This window comes from Lissotriton vulgaris, chromosome 12, assembly GCF_964263255.1.
Source record: "Lissotriton vulgaris chromosome 12, aLisVul1.2, whole genome shotgun sequence".
In the NCBI taxonomy this organism is placed as follows: Eukaryota; Metazoa; Chordata; class Amphibia; order Caudata; family Salamandridae; genus Lissotriton; species Lissotriton vulgaris.
In genome coordinates this window covers 483,891,441-483,915,064 of record NC_141700.1, presented here as the reverse complement: position 1 = coordinate 483,915,064, position 23,624 = coordinate 483,891,441, and the positions used below count along the sequence as shown (strand labels likewise).

At 45.8% G+C, this 23,624-nt stretch overlaps 1 protein-coding gene across 2 annotated transcripts in view; it reads right to left on the bottom strand.

The window, feature by feature from the left end:
- Positions 1-23,624, bottom strand: part of WDR59 (WD repeat domain 59) — a 1,027,519-nt gene that overhangs the window by 437,351 nt on the left and 566,544 nt on the right. For both annotated transcript variants that reach the window (XM_086945225.1, XM_086945226.1), the window contains exon 16: positions 15,913-16,069. In XM_086945225.1, the coding sequence (XP_086801351.1) occupies positions 15,913-16,069 (157 nt within the window). The remainder of the gene's footprint in view (positions 1-15,912; positions 16,070-23,624) is intronic.

Genomic DNA, 23,624 nt, shown 5'->3' with positions numbered 1-23,624 from the left:
TGATTTAATTACTCGTGCTAAGTCAGTCACGTAAATATTGAACAACGTCGGACTTAGCGGCGATCCTTTCGAAACTCCACACGGCAGTGAGAAAACTGGTGAGTTAAAGTCCCCCAAACTGACTGACTGGGTGCGATTTAACATGGAGGGAAAGTAAGCACCAAACTGCGTGACACGCCAGGTATGGGAACACATGGAGAGAAATATTGGCTTTCAGCGGGAAATGGTACAGTCCAAAGCTCAGTTTTTAATATAAAATCAGGGCCTTCGGTGGTCATAGCACTAAAAATACAAGATTTGAAAAAAATATTATTGTCTACCGGTGCTCGTGGAAGACAATTTCTATGGACTGGAATCTGGAGAATGCTAAAGTGATTCTGGTATTTTACTGACTTCTGATGGTCGTTTTCTATCCAAAATGTTAAATAGAGCCAATTGCCAGAAAAATGTTTAAAAAAAGAAAGTCCCTCAGCAGAAAGCAATTCTGGTATTTTACTGACCTCTACTGGTTGTTTTCTATCAAGACCGTTAGATATAGGCAGTTTAACAAACAGAAAGCAATGCTGGTGTTTTACTGACCTCAACTGGTTGTTTTCTACCAAGACCTTTAGATATAGGCAGTTGAACAGAAAAAAGGCCCCACAAAGTAAATACACATATAAGTATGTACTAAAGTATATACGAGAGGTCTCGAATGCTTGACCTAAAAAGGATTTAGTCATTACTACCAATGGCATCCCATGAGGGGTTCTCAATATAGCTGCCAAAATAATTAATATTTTTTTCTAGTTCACGTGTTAGACCTGGCTTTTACAACGGGTTTATCCCCCGTTTTTTTGTTTTGTGGCCTTCTGTTTCTGACCTCTTTTTGTTGGCTTTATGACTCTGGGCACTTTACCACTGTTGACCAGTGGTAAAGTGCATATGCTCGCCCTTTAAATTGATATGGATTGGTGATTCCATGATTGGCATATTTGATTTACTAGCCAGCCACTAGTACAGTGCACTGTGTGTGCCCAGGGCCTGTAAATCAAATGCTGCTAGTCGGTCTGCAGCACTGATTCTCTACCACCCAAATAAGCAGCATGTCAATGTAGCTCAGGCCTGCCATTGCAGAGCCTGTGTGCAGTCTAGTACTGCCATGTCGACCTAGCACTTGCGAGGCTCTAACCTTCCATTTTCTTACATGTTTGTCATGCCTAAGGTAGGCCCAATGTACCCCTGTGGGCAGGATGCAGTGTATGTGAAAGGTAGGGCATGCCCTGATATGTGTGCCATGTCCTGATAGTGAAATACTACCAATTTCGTTTTTCACTACTGTAAGCCTATCTGTTCTCATAGGATAGAATGGGGAGTCTGCTTATAACATCTTATTAGCATAACTGCCCCTGGGAACCGGATAGGAAAATAAAGTTTAGTATTCCTGAACTCAGAATGTTAAAATTAATCTTTTAGTGAGGGTGATTTTTACATTCTGTGTTAGAAAATACCTCTTTTAGAAAGTAGGTATTTTCTTGCTTAGCCATCCAGTGATCCTCTGTGTTAGAAATTGGGGTCTCTAGTTGTCAGTGGCTGGCCACAGTCCAAGTAGGGACCCTTGTTCCTAAGCCAGAGTAAAGGGGCTACACCCTTTGCTAACCCCTGCTCAACCCTGTGGTAACGTAGCACGAGCAGCTAGGCTTATCTCAGAGGCAGTGTGTAAAGCATTTATGATCATACACAGTAACACAGTGAAGGACACTACAAAGGGACACCACACAAGTAGTTATAAAAAATAAGTATCTTTATATATATACTTAACACAAGACCAATAACGGTAAAAAGCCACAATACTGAAAAATGGGGGGTACTCTTGAAAAGCTGGAAAAAGTGTTCAAATAGGGGTTCAGTTCAAAGCAGTGGTCTCTGCGACCCTTTTACTTACAAAGTACCTGGATTTCATAGCAAAACCAAAAAAACGTCGCAAAGAAGCTGTAGCGATGATTTTCCCCATGCTAGGCCGGCGATGCGTTGAATCCTTGCCGCAAGGGAGGATGATGCGTCGGGCTGCGGGTGCGTGCGGGACAAAGCAACAGATTTCTTCACGCTAGGTCAGCGATGCGTTTAATCCTTGCCGCGAGGGAGGATGATGCGCTGATCCGGTTGCGTGTGCGATCTTGTAGCGATGAAAGAAAATGGTGCTCCGCGAGGGAGCGACGATCCGGGTGCGATGCGAGGAAAATGGCAGACGCATGGCGTCCGCGATGCGATGATCTAGATGCAATGATCCAGGGTTAGCGAGCCTTCAAAAAAGTGCACTCCACCTCTGTTCCCGGGGAAGTAACCTCCTACTGATGAAGGCTACAGGTTGGTCTCGTCCCTCCTCATTAATCTGTGACAGGACAGCCCCCACCCCATGCTCTGAAGCGTCTGTCTGGACAAGAAATTCCTATGCAAAATCGGGTGCCTGGAGGACGGGTGCTGTACACATGGCAGTCTTGAGGGCATCAAAAGCTTTGTGACAGGTGTCAGTTCAAATCACAATCTTTGGCTGCTTCTTGGAAGTCAGCTCAGTCAAGGGGGCAACAATGTTGCCATTCCACTTGACAAACCTCCTGTAATAACCTGTGAGACCTAGGAAGGCTCTCACCTGGGTCTTCAATCTTAGGCTGTAGGGGTGCCACCTGGCCACTCCCCACCTGGTGTCCCAAATACACCACAGAACCCTGCCCAATCTGGCACTTACTGGCCTTGATTGTGAGGCCTGCTCTGCGCAGCGCCATCAACACGTCCCAAAGGTGGCGCAAGTGGTCCTCCCAGGAGAACTAAACACTGCAATGTCGTCCAGGTAGGCAGAAGTGAAATCCTCCAGCCCAGCCAACACCTGGTTGACCAACCTCTGAAAGGTGGCAGGGGCATTCTTCATTCCAAAGGGTATCACACAGAACTGGTAGTGCCCATCTGGTGTGGAGAATGCTGACCTCTCCTTGGCCCCATCAGTTAAGGCGATCTACCAGTATCCAGACGTTAGATCAAACGTGCTGAGGTACCGGGCAGCCCCCAACCGATCTATGAGCTCATCAGCTCTGGGGATGGGGTGCGCGTCAGTCTTCGTGACTGAATTAAGACCTCGGTAGTTCACACAGAATCTGAATTCAGGGGTGGCACCAGGCGCGGCAGCTTTAGGTACCAAGATCACGGGGCTGGACCATGGGCTGCTAGAGGACTCAATTATGCCTAGGGCAAACATTTTGGAGACCTCCTGCTTAATGTAGGCCCTGACCCAGTCAGTCACTCTGTAAGCCTTGTGCTTGACAGGAGGACTGTCTCCGGTGTCCACATCATGGACGCACCACTCAGTGACACCAGGCACCAGGGAAAACAAAATCAGAAAATTGCCCCAACCGCTGGTGACAATCACTCTGCTGCTCAGGGGTCAGTGTGGTGGAGAGGACCACATCCTCCACTGACCCATCCTTCTCTCCTGCACACTGGAGGTCAGGCAGACGCTCACTCTCCTCCTCCGGTCCATCATCTGTGGCAAGAAGCATGCCCACTTCAGACCTCGCAAAGTGAGGCTTCAGGCAGTTAACATGCAGGACCCGCAAGGGGTTCCTGGGAGACTGAAAGTCCTCCAAGTAGGTAACTGGACTTTTGCGCTCCACCACCTCAAAGGGACCGGTCCACTTATATTGGAGCGCACCAGGCTTCACTGGGGCCAGTACCCAAGCCTTCTGACCAGGTTGAAACTCAACCAAAGTGGTGTTCTGATCGTGCCAGTGTTTCATTTCCTCCTGGCTGGCTTCCAGATTTGCCTCAGCAATTTTTCTGAAACGCTGAGTCTGGTTCCTGAAGGCCAAGATGTAGTTGAATAAGTCTTGGGGAGGTTTCCTGGGGGATTGCTCCCAGCCTTCCTTGACCAGACTCAGAGGCCCTCTTACCGGATGGCCATAGAGCAGTTCACAGGGACTGAACCCGAAGGACTTCTGTGGCAGCTTACGGTAGGCAAACAACAAGCATGGTAAGAGGACGCCCCACTTACGCCTCATGGGCTCCTCTAGGCCCATAATCATGCCCTTCAAGGTCTGGTTGAACCTTTCAACCAGACCATTTCCTTGGGGGTGGTAAGGAGTGGTGAACTTATAAGTTACCACACACTCCCTCCACAGAGACTTCATGTACTGGGAGATGAAATTGGTCCCCCTGTCAGACACCACCTCTCTGGGGAACCCCAAACGGGAGAAAATCCCCATCAGTGCGGCCCCACCACGGGGGCCGTCACCGTCCTGAGTGGGATGGCTTCAAGGTACCGGGTGGCATGGTCCACCAAGACCAGGATAAACCTGTTGCCCATGGCTGTCCTGGGATCCAGGGGACACAATGTCAATGCCCACTCGCTCGAATGGCTTACTAACAACTGGAAAGGGCTGGAGTGTCCAAGTAGGGACCCTTCTTTCTAAGTCAGAGTAAGGGGGCTACACACTTTGATAACCCCTGCTCAACCCTGTAGTAACGTAGCACGAGCAGCTAGGCTCATCTCAGACGCAGTGTGTAAAGCATTTATGATCATACACAGTAACACAGTGAAGGACACTACAAAGGGACACCACACCACACAAGTAGTGATAAAAAATAAGTATCTTTATATATAGACTTAACACAAGACCAATAACGGTAAAAAGCCACAATACTGAAAAATGGGGGGTACTCTTGAAAAGCTGGAAAAAGAGTTCAAAGTGTTCAAATAGGGGTTCAGTTCAAAGCAGTGGTCTCTACGACCCTTTTACTTACAAAGTACTTGGATTTCATAGCAAAACCACCAATATGTCGCAAAGGAGATGTAGCGGTGATTTTCCCCACGCTAGGCCGGCGATACGTTGAATCCTTGTCACAAGGGAGGATGATGCGCCGGGCTGCGGGTGCGTGCGGGACAAAGCAACAGATTTCTCCACGCTAGGTCAGCGATGCGTTGAATCTTTGCAGTGAGGGAGGATGATGCGCTGATCCTGTTGTGTGTGCGAGCTTGTTGCGATGAAAGAAAATGGTGCTCCGCGAGGGAGCGATGATCCGGGTGCGATGCGAGGAAAATGGCGGACTGATGGCGTCCGCTCTGCGATGATCTAGATGCAATGATCCAGGGTTAGCGAGCCTTCAAAAAAGCCCGCAAACGTGCGATGCGATGATCTCTGGGGTTAGCGAACACTTTGGGGCCCGCAAGCGTGCAATGCGATGATCTTTGGTTTGCGAGCGCTCAGTGACAGCGGTGCGTGCATTTTTCTTATGCTCTTCAGCTGCGGCGGCTCGCAAACGGCGTTAGCGACGATTTTCAGCTCTCTCTTCTCTGTAGTAGAACTAGAGGCCCTGGAACTCACAGGGGCCTCACCTGCAGATAGAAATCCTTGCTGGGAGGAATCAGGAGGCTGGTGGAGGAGTCGGATGTGCCTGTGACTCCAGCAGGAGGCTAGCTCTCTTGGACTTACTATTCCCGGGAGCGGCAGTGGAGAGGAACCCAACCTCAGCACGACGGTTCGCGGTTGAATTATTCCGGCTTGATCGCTTGAATTGGCTTCATTGACCAGCCGTCTCCTCACCTCTACTTTGCAACACAGCCTGCATCACCAGAGCTAAACATGTGAGCCGCCCTTACAACCAAGTTCGCACCGCTTCTCGGGCACCGCGCCTTCAGTCAATTACCTCGTCCAGCACAGACGTTTATCTTGAACTGCGGTACACCTACACTTCGGCAGCCTCTGCGCCCGCTGTGCAGATTAATCCCCACCCAGTCCCTGTCCTGAGGAGAACCTATAACACCCAAGGTTCGAAACGCGTTGACATCCCCAACCTGTGGCAAGAACGAAGGGTGCAGCTAGGGTGTAAATTATACCACCTCTGCGGGCCCTAGCTGTAAAATCCTATAAACATTCGATCACAGGTCTTGTGAGACAGGCAGGCACCTTCATTCCATCTCAGCTCCGCCTGTCCATTGGATTCTAGTTCTAAGGACTGGTCTTCTTTCCATGCATAAATAATGCACTTTTCCTAAAGGTGTTTTGTACTTTGCAATTGATTTGGAATGTTATGCGTTGTACCTAATTCTTTTGTTGGTGTGATAACATGTTCATTTTCCTGATTCTTCACCTTAACTGTTTGTATATTTGTATATTTGTATATTTTGTATATATCGTACACACAACTGCATGTTGCTGAACTAACTGTGCTGACAGTCTTCCGTTTATGTCTATTGTTTTTTAAATCAATGAAATTTAAGTATAAATGAAAATAAATTATTTTGGAATATAATTCTATCGGCCACGTAGTACACATTGGCTGCGTGGGTCCAGATCTTTTCTTGTCAATTATCCTGACCAGCCAACTTGTTCTGTTTTTCCACTTGTTGAGATCCGGGCTGGCCAGTTGTAGGATCCAGTACCTTCATTGTTTCACAGTCCAAGAAACAGCACACAAGCACAAGGACAGTCTCCTCATGCAGATTCCTTCAGTAACACTGACAGAGGTTCCTCTTGACATCCAGGAGCAATACCAATTGTAGGGGTTTGGGCACAGATATTTATGCCCCAAAAGTTCTAAAGAGTCACTGGAGCCTGAACTCAGCCAGAACCAGTTCTGCTCAGGCTTGGAGCACTTTGTTTACCAGGCTGCATCCTTCCTTTCAGAAAGAGGGGGTCTGCCATCAGACGCACAGTGGGAAGTGGATCCAGCATTCACCTTGCCACGCACAGCCCTATTCAGGACAAGGAGCTACCCCTCCCCAGTGCTCAATGCAGATTTCTCTATTCTTCCCAGGTCTGACTCAGCCTGCCTTGCCCCTCTAAACCCAGACAGTCAATACACATAACCGCAGAGCACACTGGAGGCTCAGGCAAGAAAATACCTACTTTCTAAAAGTGGTATTTTCAAACACAGAATATTAAAACCAACTTCACTAAAAGATGCATTTTATTATTCTGAGCTCAGGCATACTAAACTCGAATTTCCACCAAGTTCCCTGAGTCAGATAGGACTATAAGATGTAATAGCCAGTCTGCCCTTTCTAGCCTATGGAGAACAGGTAGCCTTGTAGCAGTGAAAACAAAATGGAGGGTGATTCACTACCAGGACATGCGACATATCAAGCCATGTCCTACCTTACATTTACAATGCACCTACCATAGGGGTGACTGACATGATGCTAAGGGAAGGGTCAGGGGCTGGGAAGTGTGGGCACTTCACAGCCAGGATGGCAGTTCTGGACTGCACGCAGACACAGCAGTGGCAGGTCTGAGGTACACTTTACAAGCTACTTCTGTGGGTGGCGCAATCCAGCGCTGCAGGCCCACCAGCAGCATTTGGGTTACCAGCCCTGGGCACACACAGGACACACTACTAGGGTCTAACAGGTAAACCAAATAAGCCAATCAGGGATATACCAATTCACAGTCATATTTACACAGAGAGCATTTGCGCTGTGGCACTGAATGGCAGTGGCACAGTGCCCAGAGCATCTAATACCAGCAAAACAGAGGAGACAACAGCGAAAAACGGAAGGGAGACACTCTGCTAGAATGTATATTGACTGTCTGGCTTTGGAGTGACAGGGGCTGAAGATGTGCAGTGGCTCGAGATTGTCTGGATGAGTCAGCGCTAGGCTGAATAGGCCTGGTCTGCATTTGGAGTGGTGGGTTGAGTAGCACCTGCACCTGAATAGAGCTGTGCCTGCCTTCCACAATGATGGCTCCGCCTCCCCTGTGGTGTGTCCGGAGCCAGTGCTCACACTGACAATGGAGGTTGTTGTGCACTTGAAAAGTGACCCCAGAACAGGTTTGGGCTGGGCTCAGAGCACTGGGTGAGAAGAGAACAAAAAGATCTACTGTATAAACAGAGGGGTCCAGACCCCAGACTTTTTGATCACTTCTGGGAAATCAAGAGGAATCTTTGGCAAGGAGAAGAGCTGGAGAAACTGAGAAGGAATACTGCCCCTGAGCTGTTTGCTGTCTGGGGTTAGCCTGCAGTGGCTACTTTCTGCCAAGGAAAGGGAAAAAGGACGTTGCTGTTTTCTGTGTCTCCTGCTTGAGGAAGATCTCCAAAAGCTTGCCTCCTGTTCTGAAGTCTCAGGGACACAAAGACTTCACCCCCCAGCTCCCCTGAACTTCCTTGTTGGGAGTTCTGACCTACCAAGAGTTGCCTGTAGCTGTTTTGGGCCTCTGGAGGTTCTTCTGGCTGTTAGGAGCTGGAAAAGCAAAGCAATAACAAGAAGCGTGATGCATACGCACCTGTTTCCGACGCATCGCCGCAGAAATCGTTGCAGCGCCTGCCCGCGGCTCGAGAAATCGCTGCATCGAGTGCACTGATCTCCGAAGTCCGAGATCACTGCAATGATTCCGATGCAAGCCCTGCTGTGCGGCTGCAAGAACCCATGCATGGCCTTGGATCATCGTATCGTTGAAGGACGCAGTAAGCAACCGAAGCATCACTGCCCCACACAAGTAAGAAACTGAAGCATCACCTCCTCTCCGGTAAGGAACCATCCGCTTCACCTCCTCTGCGCATAAGTAAGAAACCAACGCATCACCTCCCCCGGAGCAAGGAACCGAGGCATCACCTTCCCTGAGTGTAAGGAACCGACGCATCACCTTCCCTGTGGCCCTTTTTGTTTGTGTACACAACGCATCCAAGGTACTTTGTGTGAAAAGTGTTGCATCTGCAATTTGCTTTGAACTAAACTATTTCTACCATTTGAAAGTCATTTTTTTATTACTGCAGTGTGGATTTTTGGCTTTTGGTCTTGTTTGGTTTAGATAAAGATTACTTATTTTTCTAAACTGGTGTGGTGTCCATTTGTAGTTAATGTATTACTGTATGTGTTCACAAATGGTTTACACACTGCCTCTGAGATAAGTCTGTCTGCTAGTGCCAAGTTACCAAGGGGGTGACCAGGGGTTATTTTAGAAGTGTGTCCCCTTTACCTTGACTAGAAGCAAGGGTCTCTATTTGGACAAAGGTACCTACCTCTGCCAACTAGAGACCCCATATATAAGGAATATGCTACTTACCAGTATGCATCTGTTCTTGGCATGCAGGGCTGCTGACATTCATATCTGTGCATAGATCGCCGCCTAGTGTTGGGTCCGGATGATTGCACATTGTTGTCCTGGAAGAGTCTTCGAAGTATCACGAGATAGGTGGCTCCTCCCTTGGACTACAGTGCGCATGGGCATCCTCTCCATCCTCAGATTGTTTTTCGCCATTGTGGCAGAGATGGAGTATAGTACAGTAAGAGATGTCCATGCAAAGTGGAATGCTGCAGTTGCGACAGGCACCGGGGAGGTGGGTGGGCAATATGAATGTCAGCAGCCCTACATGCCAAGAACAGATGCATACTGGTAAGTAGCATATTCCGTTCGAGGCATGTGGGCTGCTGAATTCATATCTGTGCATAGAATGTATGGCAGTATCTCCCCTAGCGGTGGCTACCTATGTCAGCTGCAGCAGTCTGGAAAAGAGTTTTGAGAACAGCCTGTCCTACAGCAGCTTGCTGTTTTGAATGTACATCTACACAATAGTGTTTTGTAAATGTATGTGTGGTTGACCATGTGGCTGCTCTACAAATTTCGTGTAAGGGAATATTACCTAGGAAAGCCATGGATGCCCCTAGCTTGCGTGTGGAATGCGCCCTAGGGGGAACTATTAAGGTTCATTTTGCTTTTAAATAACATATTTGGATGCACTTAACGATCCATCTGGCTATACCTGATTTGGAAATAGGGTTGCCTTTGTGTGGTGGTGAGAAAGCAACAAACAACTGTTTTGTCTTTCGAAATGCCTTAGTTCTATCTATATAGTATAGCAGAGCTCACTTTACATCTAGCGTATGCAAGGCCCTTTCAGCTACTGTCTGTGGGTTTTGAAAGAACACTGGCAGTTCTATGGTTTGATTTATATGGAAATGGGATACCACTTTTGGCATGAATTTAGGGTTTGTTCTGAGAACTACTCTATTTGCATGTACTTGAATGAATGGCTCTTGAATAGTTAGGGCTTGCAGCACGCTAACTCTTCGAAGCGAAGTAATGGCAATAAGGAAGGCCCCTTTCCAAGTAAGAAATTGCAGTTCGCATGAGTGTAGTGGTTCAAAAGGTGGTCCCATAAGTCTGGTTAAAACAATGTTCAGATTCCAGACTGATGAAGGTGGGTGTCTTGGAGGAATTACGCATTTAAGTCCTTCCATAAACGCTTTAATCGCTGGCACCCTAAATATTGAAAGGTTTTGCCTGTTTTGAAGATATGCTGCTAACGCAGCTAAATGTATCCTGATCGATGAATAGGCTAAATTGCAACGTTGTAGGAGCAAGAGATAGCAAATGATGTTTTGAGTAGAAGCATCAAGTGGGTTAATATCGTTGTTACTACAGTAAATGACGAAACGTTTCCACTTAGCTGCATAACATGCTCTGGTAGTGGGTTTTCTTGCCTATTTTATAATATTCATGCAGTCTGTGGGCAAGTTTAGGTATCCAAACTCTAGGATTTCAGGAGCCAGATCGCCAGGTTCAGCTGTTGCGGGTCTGGGTGTTGGAACTCTCCATGGCTCTGAGTTAGAAGACTGGGTGTGAGTCGGAGTCTTTGATGAGGCACCACTGACAGTTCTAGGAACGTTGTGTACCATGGTTGCCTTGCCCAAGTGGGAGCAACTAGGATCAGTGTTAGCGAATGTTGGCGCATTTTGCGTGCCACCAGCGGTATTAATGGAGCTGGGGGAAAAGCGTACGCAAATTTGCCTGACCAGTTCATCCATATCGTATTGCCCTGCGACTGCGGATGTGGGAACCTGGCGGCAAAGTACTGGCATTTTGCGTTTTCGCTTGTGGCAAACAGATCTATCTCCGGGTGTCCCCACTTCCGGAAGAATGGTTGGAGCACTTTGGGGTGAATTTCCCATTCGTGCATTTGTTGCCTGTGCCTGCTGAGCAGGTCGGCTACCTGATTGTCTTTGCCTGGGAGGTGCTCTGCCATGAGAAACATGTTCCTTTGAATGGCCCATTTCCACATTGCTTGAGCTAGGTGCGACAGCTGTGGTGAGTGTGTTCCTCCCTGTTTTTGAATGTAATACATAGCTGTCATGTTGTCCGTCCGGATCAACACAGCTTTGTTGCATAAGTGTGTCTTGAACGCTTTTAGGGCTAGAAAGATCGCCATCAACTCCAAAAGGTTGTTGTGCAATTTATTTTGTTGTACAGTCCAGAGTCCCTGTACTGTGTAATGTAGGACATGGGCTCCCCATCCTAGTAGGGATGCGTCCGCGGTTAACACTATTTGTGGGACAGGCTCCTGGAACAGTCGTCCTTTGCAAAGGTTTTGTGGATTCCACCAATGCAGAGAGTTGTATGCCCGACTGGTCACCAACACTAGGTCTTGTAATCGGCCCTGAGCCTGGTTCCACTGCCTTGCTAGGCACTCTTGGAGCGGACGCATATGTAGCCTGGCATGAGGGACTATGAATATGCACAAGGCCATCATGCCTATTAGTTGATAAACACTCGAGCTGGTAATGAGTGTTGGGGTCTGAACCTTAGGATCAATGTTTGCATTCCGTTGATCCGTGCTGCATTGGGATATGCTTTTGCTGGCAGTGTATCTATCGTTGCTCCCAGGTACTGTTGGACGTGGGAGGGTTGCAGATGTGATTTTGGGTAGTTTAGCGAGAATCCTAAACTGTGCAGGAGATGGATAGTCTTTGACATGTGGTTGGCACATTGCTGGGCTGATGGCGCGTGTATTAGCCAATCGCCCAGGTATGGATACACATGGATGTGTTGCCTCCTGAGATGTGCCGCCACTGTAGCTAGGCATTTGGTGAACACTCGTGGAGCTGTTGTGACACCAAATGGTAGGATTTTGAACTGGTAGTGCTGTCCTTGAATGGTGAACCCTAGATACTTTCTGTGAGCAGGGTGTACTGGTATATGAAAGTATGCGTCCTGGAGGTCTAGAGTTGCTAGGAAGTCTCCTTGGCGAAGCAGTGGCATGACTTGCTGGAGAGTGAGCATATGAAAATGCTCCGAAAAAATCTACAGGTTGAGGGGCCTGAGGTCCAATATTGGTCTGAGAGACCCGTCCTTCTTTGGAATAAGGAAGTATAGGGAGTATACACCTGTTCCTTGATGTTGTAGTGGGACTGGTTCCATGGCCCCCTTTTGCAGCATACTGGTGACCTCTTGCTGTAATAGTGTTATATGCTCCTGTGACATTGGACGGTGCACGGGTGGTCAATAAGAGGATAAGAAGTCAATAAGAGGATTACTTTCCGGCTCCTAACCCACGCACACAAAGCACTCTACGAAATCGGACCCGAATGCCTCAACACACGACTGTCCTTCTACACCCCCTCCCGCCAGCTACGATCCTCCAACCAAGCCCTTGCCACTGTACCTCGCATCAACAAAACCACCATGGGAGGTAGATCCTTCTCCTACCTGGCAGCTAAAACCTGGAACTCACTTCCCACTCATCTTCGCCTTACTCAGAACCACCTAGCATTCAGAAAGCAACTTAAAACGTGGATATTTGACATATAATTCCCCTCCCTTTTTCGAAGCGCCTTGAGACCCTCTGGGTATGTAGCGCGCTATACAAATCTATTGACTTGACTTGACTATGTTGGGTGGTGTTGAGGTGAGTTCTAGGCAATAGCCATGTTGGATAATTTGCCTGACCCACTTGTCTGTAGTGATATTTAACCAGACTGGCAGAAATTGTTGCAGTCTTCCCCGACCGGTGTTATATGGTCTGGGGGTAGTGCCAAGAAGTCACTGTTTGGTGTTAGTGGAGGATCTATTTGCATTGCCTCCCCTTGGTATTATTTCCTCTATATCCACCCCTGTTTGTGTTTTTGTTGTATGTGGATTGCGTGTTACTTTTATAGGTGGAGGAGTGCTGTGATGTATTAATTCGCGCTCCTCCTCTATAATTGGAGCGACGAAAGGAGCCCCGGTGTTGTTGGGACTGGAGAGCTCCCATAGACTTCGCTGTTTCAGCATCTTTTTTCATTTTGTCCAGAATTGAGTCAACTGCTGGACCAAACAAAAAGTCTGGGTTTATGGGCTGATTAAGAATAGTGGATTGGACTTCATTCTTAAAGCCTGATATGCGAAGCCATGCGTGTCGCTGCAGCAGCACGCTTGTGTTGATGGATCTGGCAGCTGTGTCTGCCGCGTCTAGGGCACATTTAATTGAGGCATTTGTGAAGAGCTTTCCCTCTTGTATAAGTTCATCTGCCTGATTTTTGTAAGGGTCAGGTAAGTGTTGAAGAATTTCCTCTAAACTGTCATAGTTCGCCCTGTCATATCTGGCCAGCAAGGCCTGTGTATTGGCTATTCTCCATGAGTTTGCTGCCTGAGCTGCTACTCTTTTGCCTGATGCCTCAAAGATCTTTGACTCCTTGTCTGGAGGAGCAGCCTCTCCAGTAGTTTGTGAATTTGCACGCTTTCGTGCGTTGGATACCACTAGGGAGTCTAGGGGTAGTTGCCCCCTAATTTATGTAGGATCTATAGGTGCAGCCATATATTTCTTTTCAATTCTAGGGTTTATGAGCAGCGTCCTTAAAGATGTCACTTGCGTGCTTTAAGACGCCCTTCAACATGGGGAGTGTTTTTACATGTCTCTCTGATGTTGTTAATGTATCAAAGAGAAAATCTTCTTCTTCCATAGCATCACAATGCATATCTACATTATGGTAGCTTGCTGCTCTATGTAGTAGAGAGTTAAAGGGCACTGTATCTTCTGTGGGTGATGGCTTGGTTGGGTATACTGCAGGGTCTGTAATGGGCATAGTCCCTTCAGTGTCTGGTTCACCTCCCCCACCCCATGGCTGTGAGTTGGGGTCTCCATAAGGGTTTTGTGGATAACTAAACCCCACATCTGCATCCTGATCTTCATCTGGGTTGTAGTTAGAGCGTGCAGGTGAGTGTGTGGCATCTGGAGTGGTAGGCATAGCTGGAGTGATAGGCTCAAAAAGTATTGGAGAGGTAGCACAGTCTCTCTTTTTTTTAGTGGAATTTTTGAAAAGTCTTCAGTAGGCAGAGGTCTTTTCTTTTTTGTGTAAACAGTCACTTTACCAGTTTTTGGGTTAATATATAGTTCTGACTGGTTTTCTGCGGAGGGGTCTGGATGGATAATCTCCTCTTCCACAGTTTTTGGCCTTGGTGCCGTTGCCTTTGGTTTGACTTTTTTCGGGTCGATGCCTTTAATGGGTTCGACTGCTTTTGGTGGTTGGATCGGTTTTTGAGGTTTTTCGTCAGCTTTTGTCGGTTGGACGTCTTTTGCAGGCTTTACCACCTTTTTCGGACCGAGCGGTTTGGTCGGTTCGGCAGTGTCTTTAAGCGGTAGAGGTGTCTTAGGAGCCTGCGGTTTTGGCTCGATGCCCTTTTTTGGATTGATGGGCTTCGGCTCGACCGATTTGCTATGGTTCACCTTAGGTTTCACTTTCGGTTCGATGTTTGTTTTGGGCGTAGGCTTCTTACTTTCGTCGACCGCTTTTTTCCCTTGTCGATAGTGGAGCCTGATTTGCTCGGTTCGACATGCTTTGTGTTGGGGGGGTCGAGTCGACGTGCTTTTCTTTGGGTGTCGATTCGACGTGTTTTGGCCTCGAGGTTGACTCGACGGGCTTTGGTTTCGAGGTCGACTCGACGGGTTTTGGCTTTGATGTCGACTCGACAGTCTTTAGCTTGGAAGGGTGTATTGCAACTGTGGCCTTCGGGTCGACGCCCTTGGGCTTAATCCCCTTCGGTTCGAAGACTTCGGTCCGTAGACTGTATTGTCGACGAGTTTCGGTTTCGATGGAAACGGTGTCGTATGTTGTGTCTCAGAAGGCTCTTTTTGAATGTTCTTAGCCGGGCGGTAGGGCGGGGTTATAGAACCAGAAAATTGATCTTGGCTAAGGCCTGTTGGCGATGCCTCTACCTGAGTCTCTGATAATGGTGTAGTGTCTATGTGGGGCGGTGTACTCACGGTTCGCCCCTCGTCGTTATCAGAGTCGTCTTCGACAGTTACGATATCTTGATCATATTCCTCGAGATGAACGATTAGCTCTTCCTCTTCGAGGTAATAATCGGATTCGTGCTCCGAGTATTGTTCTTCGTCTTGATCCGAGTCTTCGGCGCTAGCTAGGTCTTCCTCATCGTCGAAGATATTGTCGGGCTCTGGTGCAGACCTCTGCATTTCTTGCCTCGCCGACCTTCGATTCCGGATAGACTTCTTCGATAGGAACTGGGCACAGGCTAGGCAACTATCTTCATTGTGATCTGGAGATAGGCATTTGTTGCACACTGGATGCTTATCTGTGTGCGGGAACTTGGAGTTGCACTGCGGGCAGTATTTGAAGTGACTTCGTTCCATCGACGGTCGGTCCACGTGGAGTCGAGAAGGCCTCACGGCCCGATTCGACGACCGGAGTGCAACAAATGTTCAAAAAGTGTATCGGTACCGAGCGCTTAACAATACCGACGGATCCGAAGGCCTTTTGGCCTTTAGAAAAGTTTTTGTTGATTCCGAACTTGGAGTGCTGGAACCCATTCCGAACCCAATGGCGGAAAAAAACAATCTGAGGATGGAGAGGATGCCCATGCGCACTGTAGTCCAAGGGAGGATCCACCTATCTCTTGATACTTTGAAGACTCTTCCAGGACAACAATGTGCAATCATCCGGACCCAACACTAGGGGGCGATCTATGCACAGATATGAATTCAGCAGCCCGCATGCCTCGAACCAACATGTTATACTTTAAGACCCAACAGCCATCATATTTCTTCTGTTCTTAAGGATGACAAACATTTTAACACACACCTACTTATATTGACTGATAACTATTCTACACCACCAAAACTGAGAACCGGTGTCCAGGATTAGATTACTAAGTAAATGCACTTGACCAACCTTACCTGCACCACAGAAGCGGGCCCCGGATGTTCGGGGGAAGGGTATATTGGCATCCTGGTAAGACCCATAGGCGTTGGTGACCCGGGCAAAAGTCGGAAGTGGAGGAGTCACACTGTTCTGTAGGGCATATGGGTTACTGGATGGATTGTCTTCTTGATTCTGAAACACAAAGGCTACATTAGGACCTTTTCGCCAGCTTGTTTTTTCACAATGGCAGAAACATTAGGTGAAACTAAGAGTGGCAGAAGGCTAGATATAAAGAAGTATTTGCACGTATGGATTGGAACCTCTCAAAACAAAGAACATCGTTAGGTCTTCGTGTGCCCTAGCTGCTCGCTTTATAATAAAATTAGACCCAACATTTGCAATTGCTTAAAAAGTATGTCACTGAAATTTCAAGTGGATTAAAGAAGGGTTGTTGTGCAAGGGCATTCTATATTCAAATAGAAGACTGGGCAGACAATGAAGAGCTGCTGCACACTGTTGTAACTTCACTGCAGAGTACAATCAAAGACATTGGACAAGGCTGTGATGCTAGGTGTACAATATTTTAAAAATTTCCAAAGTTGGCATGAATTAGCACATCCTGGTGGGAGAGAAAATAAACACTGGGGTTTGCAGAACTGTGATAGGGGGCCAGTTATACTATGTCCACGTTGGTAGGGAGAAACGTTCTATGACAGGAGTTGCCAGGGCACATTTATGTTTATATGGACAGGGTTCTAGGAACGGCTCAGGAGGAGGATGAAAGGATAGCAAGTACTTTTTAACCTAAAGGGATCAGGCAGAAGTCCATGAGCTCTGTGCAGGGCAAAAGAAGGTGGCAAGGCACCAGGTACTTTGCAGGTCTAAAAAGCGGGCTTTGGCTCTACCCACAGAGTAGTACTCTGTCCCCTCTGATAATTGGCTACTTGATATATCATTCTGTCTCCTAGGGAGTTACTTTTATTGCAATACATAAGGAGCTATTGTACATCTTCAAAGTACATGAAATTATAACACATTCAAGTCTTTAACTTATTCATAAATGATATACACAAATCAAGGGTTTTTCAAAATGTTATTACTAAATCCTTATTTCTTAATTTTTTTTTGCCTGAGCACCAAAACCTGAGATTGCTGTTTACATTATTTAATTAGAATCTGCTCATCCCAAGATGTGTTCCGTTATCAAGATCTTTTCCGGATAACAGAACAGTAAATCCCATTTGGCCCTATAAGCACTGGTATACCAACCTACCAGCTTTAACAGTGGTACCGAGCTAGTATGAACAAGTTATGGCCCAGCGTACCTGGAGAGAATTTGAGCTAGTCAAATATCTCACAGAGACTGTCAGGCATTTTGATTTATTGCTGCGAGTTACTGGTATCTTTTCACACCAAGTATGTGCATACAGGAAACCTACACTGATATTTTTAAGGCCTCATTTATAGCCAATTTTAGAGCAGAATAAATGGCATATTGTCGCAGATGTCAGAGTAACTGTAGCAAACACACATGAACAGAAAGTAAAAAATATGGAAGCAGTGGACAAGGTAAATTGTGAGTGATTCCTACATGTAACCCTAGCAAATAAAACACAGCATCAAAACCCATGGTATGACGGGAGCCTCAATGAGGATAGACGGGCCATGCGAATGGCAGAGCGCACTTGGAGGTCAGACCCCTCTACACTGCACCTAGAAAGCCTGAAGAAGCAGAGAAATGCCTACTTCAGGAAAATAAAACGCTCAAAAAGAGACTTCTTCAGCCTCCAGCTCGCCCAAGCGAAAAACCGCCCAAGGAAATTGTTTGAGTTAATCAGAACACAATCCAAAGAACAACCCCAGACAATCAGCACCATGGGCATTACACCTTCCTGTGAAGAATTCTCTGCTTTCTTTAACCAAAAAAGCGACAACATAAGAAGCGATCTCCTCAATGACGCAATCCTTTACTCCAACCCCCAACTCACAGCAGCACCTGTACCAAAGAACAACGCTACATGGTCATCCTTTAGCACCTACTCCGAAGAAGAAATTGGCAGACTGCTCAGCACCCTGAAACCATCCAATCACATCACTGACCCTCTTCCTGCTAACGCTGTAAAAGACTTTACCCCTTTGCTCCTCCCACTCTGGACTAAAATCATCAATAGCTCTCTTCAACAAGGATCCATCCCTGATGCCCTTAAAGTCGGACAAGTCACACCTCTACTAAAAAAAACAACAGCAGACCCCACTGATCTAAACAATTACCGCCCTATTACAAACATTCCCACCCTCGCCAAACTGTTGGAAAAATGCGTACAGCTACAACTGACTAAACACATAGACAAGTTTGATCTCCTCAATGCTCATCAATCAGGCTTCCGTGCAGGGCACAGTACCGAAACAGCCATGACGCACATAGTGGACGACGCCCTCCAAATCCTAGACCAAAACGATACCTGCCTCCTCATCCTTCTGGATCTCTCCTCAGCATTCGACACAGTTAAACATGAGAATTTACTCGAACTGTTAAACACAAGAATGGGCATCTCAGGGACTGTTCTCAAGTGGTTCACCTCCTTTCTACACAACCGCTCACAAAGATTCAAAAGCAACAACCTGATGTCCTCTCCGGTACCTGTATCACTAGGCGTCCCACAAGGATCCTCCCTCTCCCCTACACTGTTCAACCTAGTTATGGAACCTCTCACTACTTTGCTACAGACATCCAATGTTCACTTCCACATGTATGCCGACGACACCCAACTCTATCTCAAAATACAATCCCCCAAGGACATCATACTTCTGAACACCACGATCAGGAACACCCAGTCCTGGCTTGCAGAGAATCACCTCAAACTAAATGCCCTGAAGACTGAGTTCCTCCTGATCTCTCCTCCCGCAAAAATCTCCACGGCTCAAACATGGCTTAAGCAGTTAACAGCTTTAAATGTACAACCTACCGTCGTAGACTCAGCAAAATCCTTAGGCATAACACTTGATGCCAATCTCAACATGCAGCAGCACATCAGCAAGGCAACCAAAGGAGCGAACTTCCAAATCAATACCTTGAGGAAACTTAAAGCCTTCCTTCCAGCCAAAGACTTCCAAACTGCAGTACAATCTATAGTCATCCCGCACATAGAATACGGAAGCACCGCCCTCTGCGGGCTCCCTCTAACAACTACGGCACCCCTTAGAGCGTCCCTTAACGCTGCAGCGAGACTCATCACTGGCTCAAAAAAACACTCGCATATTTCCCCTGACTTTAAATCCCTGAACTGGCTGCCTTTTGAAGCCAGAATACATCTGAAAATCGCCTGCATGACTCACAGGGCTGTACACCATAACTCACCCAGCTACCTTACTCAAAAGCTGACAATCTCGGGTGGCTCTAGAACTACTAGAAGCACAAACAATCTCCTGCTGAAACCTCGAAGATTCAGAAAGGAAAAAACCTATAAACGCTCCTTTTCAGGAATGGCGCCCAGGATCTGGAACTCACTTCCTCCTGAAACCAGGCTCATCTCCTCCTACAATCTGTTTAAGAAAGAAGTAAAAGCGATCCTCATGGCTAAATACACATGATCTATTAACCTGTATCTCTCATGTATCCGCTCCGTAATACCGGCCTGACCCCTTGGTCTACTAGTACTATTTGTACTATGACTTATTTGAGTGTATATGTTCCCTCTTTGTACTACTTGTACCACTGGTATTATGACTTATTTGATTGTATATGTTCCCTCTTTGTATTTTGATGTACTATTGACGCATTGATTATGATGACGCACCTGTCTGACTTGCACACTGTACCTACACCACCTCAACCATCCCTACTTTTGTACTACTGATGCACCTGTGTGACTTTACATCTTGCACGCACCTACCTCAACTATGCCCACCTTTATGTTATCTCCAAAAACACTTGCAGCACGTTTAAATAAGTATATGCATACTTTTGTACTTTTATAATATTGGCGCAACGGTTTGACTATGTACCGTGTACTGACACTACTTGTTTGTGCTCACCTATTATCTACCTCCGGTTGTTCTTTGACCTACCTATGTAATTATGCATATTGTACCTAACTACCTCAACTGCTACGTGCTACATGCTATTACTGTAAAGCGCTCTGATATCTGCAAAGATCTTGTTCGCGCTATATAAAACTTTCTAAATAAATAAATAAATAAAAGTCTGCTTCTTCATGTGGGATATTTATTTAGATGTCATTGCATACATCAACTTAATTATTTTCTAGTCACCTGCTTGCCTCCAAGACAACAATAAATAGTGTCTATGGGCAGGTTTGTTATAAAATGATGGCACTGGCACAGTTACATAGAGGAGTGTGGCTCAATGGTTAGAGCGGCAGACCCTGATGCAGAGTTCTGGCCAGGGACCAGGGTTCGATTCCCGCCTTGGCGGGGTCTCGGGCTCAATTTCCTCGGACCTGTTAATTCTCGCCTCGGTGCCTATTCTAATCACGGGCCCCATGCTGCAACTCAGGGCAATAGCTTGCTTAGCCTCCACACCGGCCCCAACAGCGCTTAAGGATGCCTGGCTTCACACTGGGGGTGCCCAGGAGTGGACACTTCACAGGGAAAGCCAGGAGGGGTTCCACAGCGGTATGAGTATCAGCACCAGGAAGCCGAATAGGCGACACCGCAAGGTGACCGTCTGGTGACAGTGCGCTCTATAAGTACCATGACATTTGACATTTGACATAGAGAAATGCTCCATTGGTCCAGTAATCTGAAGCTGCTCTCTCTCGCTCCCGCATTGAAAGGCTGTAAACTATCATTTTATATCACTCATACCGTTTATTCAGGTAACAATGTACCCTGTGATTGATGATGGAAGGTGGGAAGAAAAACAAGAAAATTCACTTATATGCATGTCGGACCAGCAGTGTCTTTCTCTAAGCATCAAACATTAAAATATGCAAATATATATCAAAATATACAAAACATTCAATACAAATAATAATCAAAAGTGCATATGAGCAAATCAATGGTTGCAAACAAATAATGACTTATAGGGCCGGAGGCTTTGATAAGGAAATAAACAAATTGACAATATGGGGAGCTACATATAGCATTTACGGTCAAACACTTGACACCATTGGAATGGTGGTAAGCATTCCAGTAAATAGGTGCATATATGTAATTACACTAAAGCTGATTATATGTCGACACATATGAAAGGATATTGATGAATGATCAGACAAGGCAATGGCCTAATATCTAATTCACCTATGCGGAAAGGTGAACAACGGACTACGCATTTAGGAACGAAAGATGGAGGCAAAGAGCAGCTACATGGGAAAGAGCAACAGCAGTTACACCCTTTTCTTTTTAAGCGGAGTTCTGTGTAACAGACAAGCCTGATAACTCCTAATCCAAAGTATCAAAACTAGACTTGATTATCAAAAGTGATGTAGAAAATTAAACCATGGAGTTCATCAATAGAGACAATGAGACTGCATGAAGCGCGATTGTTGTGAAAGTTGGCAAAGATTTGAAGAGTGTAGTTGACCACACGTTGATAAGGCTTCAAATAAGATGCAGATGAGAAAGTCATTGGTGTTGGAGCCACACCAAGAGCAACAGGGGCTGAAAAGACAGGACCTGATGAGCTTACTTATTATATCAAGGCGCATTGGGAATAATTAACTGTGAGTCAAACAGAAACATCAGAAACCCGTATTACAGAAGGATACAATGTCACACCATAACAGTTTACAGTCTTTTGCCCAGTAAATTGATAAACCTAATTTAGTCACAACGTGAGAAATTAATCCTGAAAACACACCTACCATTTTCGAGTAGAGAATGGTATAATTGGATAACAGATGCATGTGGAGCACACAAACTGGCAAGCAAGATCTGGCTTCATAAAGTCACAAAAGCTGTGTGCTGTATCAGATGACAGAATATATGTTCTAAAGGATTATTACAAGAAGAGATGTGCGAAATGGTGACAGGAAGAAAAAGTTCCATGTATCAACCACTGTCAGCTGGTGTAAAAGGTGTCACTGTTATTGGTTGTACAAGGCTGCGTCTTTTTTCGTGAAACACTGCTCACAAAAAAGTGAGATTGTAAATTGCAAAAAGTGCAGTTTCGTGAAGTAGGAGTAAGGGCACCCTATGGGATTTAGCTGTCTGCAGAGTCCAGCAACTCAATCATGTGCTTGAATTTGTTCTTTAAATATTTAAAATGGTGAACAGCCTTTACCACAAAGCTGGAATCCCACATCCCTTTACCGCGCACGCAACACTACAATGCAAGGCTTTACCACTCAGAATTTTACAACAATCATTCCTTTACCGTGCATGCCATTACAACGATTTTCATTGTAAAAGCATAAATGGTAAAAGGCATATTCGTTGTTGAAGTATGAAAGGTAAGTATATATAAGTTTCAGGGTGGGTATGGGATTTTGGATGGGAAGTAGTTTTTTGGGTTTAGGGTGGGTATGTGTGGCAAGGGAAGTTTTTAGGATTCAGGGTGGCAAGGGTTTTTTAGGGTAGGGATGGGTTTTGGGGTGGCAAGGGTATGGTTAAGGATTGGTATGGGGGTTGGGGTGGCAAGGGTGCATGCATGTGTGTATGTGTATATATATATATTTTGAGGTTACACTTACCTGATAAGTGTTTATCACGCATATGCCTTTACCATACAAGCCGCAACAACACAAATTCCGTTGTAAAGGCATGCGTGGTAAAGGCATATGTGTGGTATAGCTGTGGTCGTTGTAATGGCCACACTGTAAAGCCATGTGTGGTATTGGTTTGCGTGGTTCCATCATACATGCATTGAAAATAAGCATTGTAAAAGTGAGAGAGCTGATGATGGTTAAGTAGAAAACAAAACCTTTTGTTAATATAGCACATACATACATGGCAGAAAAAGTGTTCTGTTTTACAATATATCTCTATTTCTGTAATACAGGCAGCAGTTTGTTTTTCAGACTATTGCTGAAGACTGAATGAATAAACTATTAAGCAATACAGAAAATGGATACTATTTCTCTATAGCAGGAGCTGATTCTAAAAGAAAATCAATTTGATTCATATTGTCACGTATCTTCTGAATCTCATTTTTCAATGATTTGAAGTCAAAATTTGACAACCCTGTTCGGCATAACTTTCCAACGAAAAATGTTGTAACTGTAGCAGATAAATATATAGGATCAGAACTAATAACTACTACTAGAACAGTAGGTTGCCAATATTTGCACTCTAAAAAAACTCAAGAAATTCAGAAGAATAAATTCATTTAGGTCACGTGACCACACCTATTGGCAACAATTCAAGAACCTGCAAACAATAATAAGTAGATGAAGCAGACCTTCCTTCAATGTTAAAGTATACACATATTTTCCAGAAGCCATCAGCCCAATGAGTCTCACAGTGTTCCATTGAGTGAAAATATACAATTCACATTGGTTAGCTGACTAATAAATGTAATGGTATCCACAGTGATAAAAACAAAACATTGATTTATGATGAAAACAAAACATTTGTTTATAATTTTCCGTATCAAGATAAGGATATTTGTTGTCAAGTTAAGCACAAGTATTAAAATCACTTAGGAGCTGTTGGACTGGCAAGATGAAATTATACAATCAAAGGCCTAAAAAGTAGTGTCTGTACAACTTTCTATGGCCCAGTATCAGATCTGGAACCCCTTTTCGAAAAATACCATCATTTAACAGGTAAGCACTGATGTTGCCAG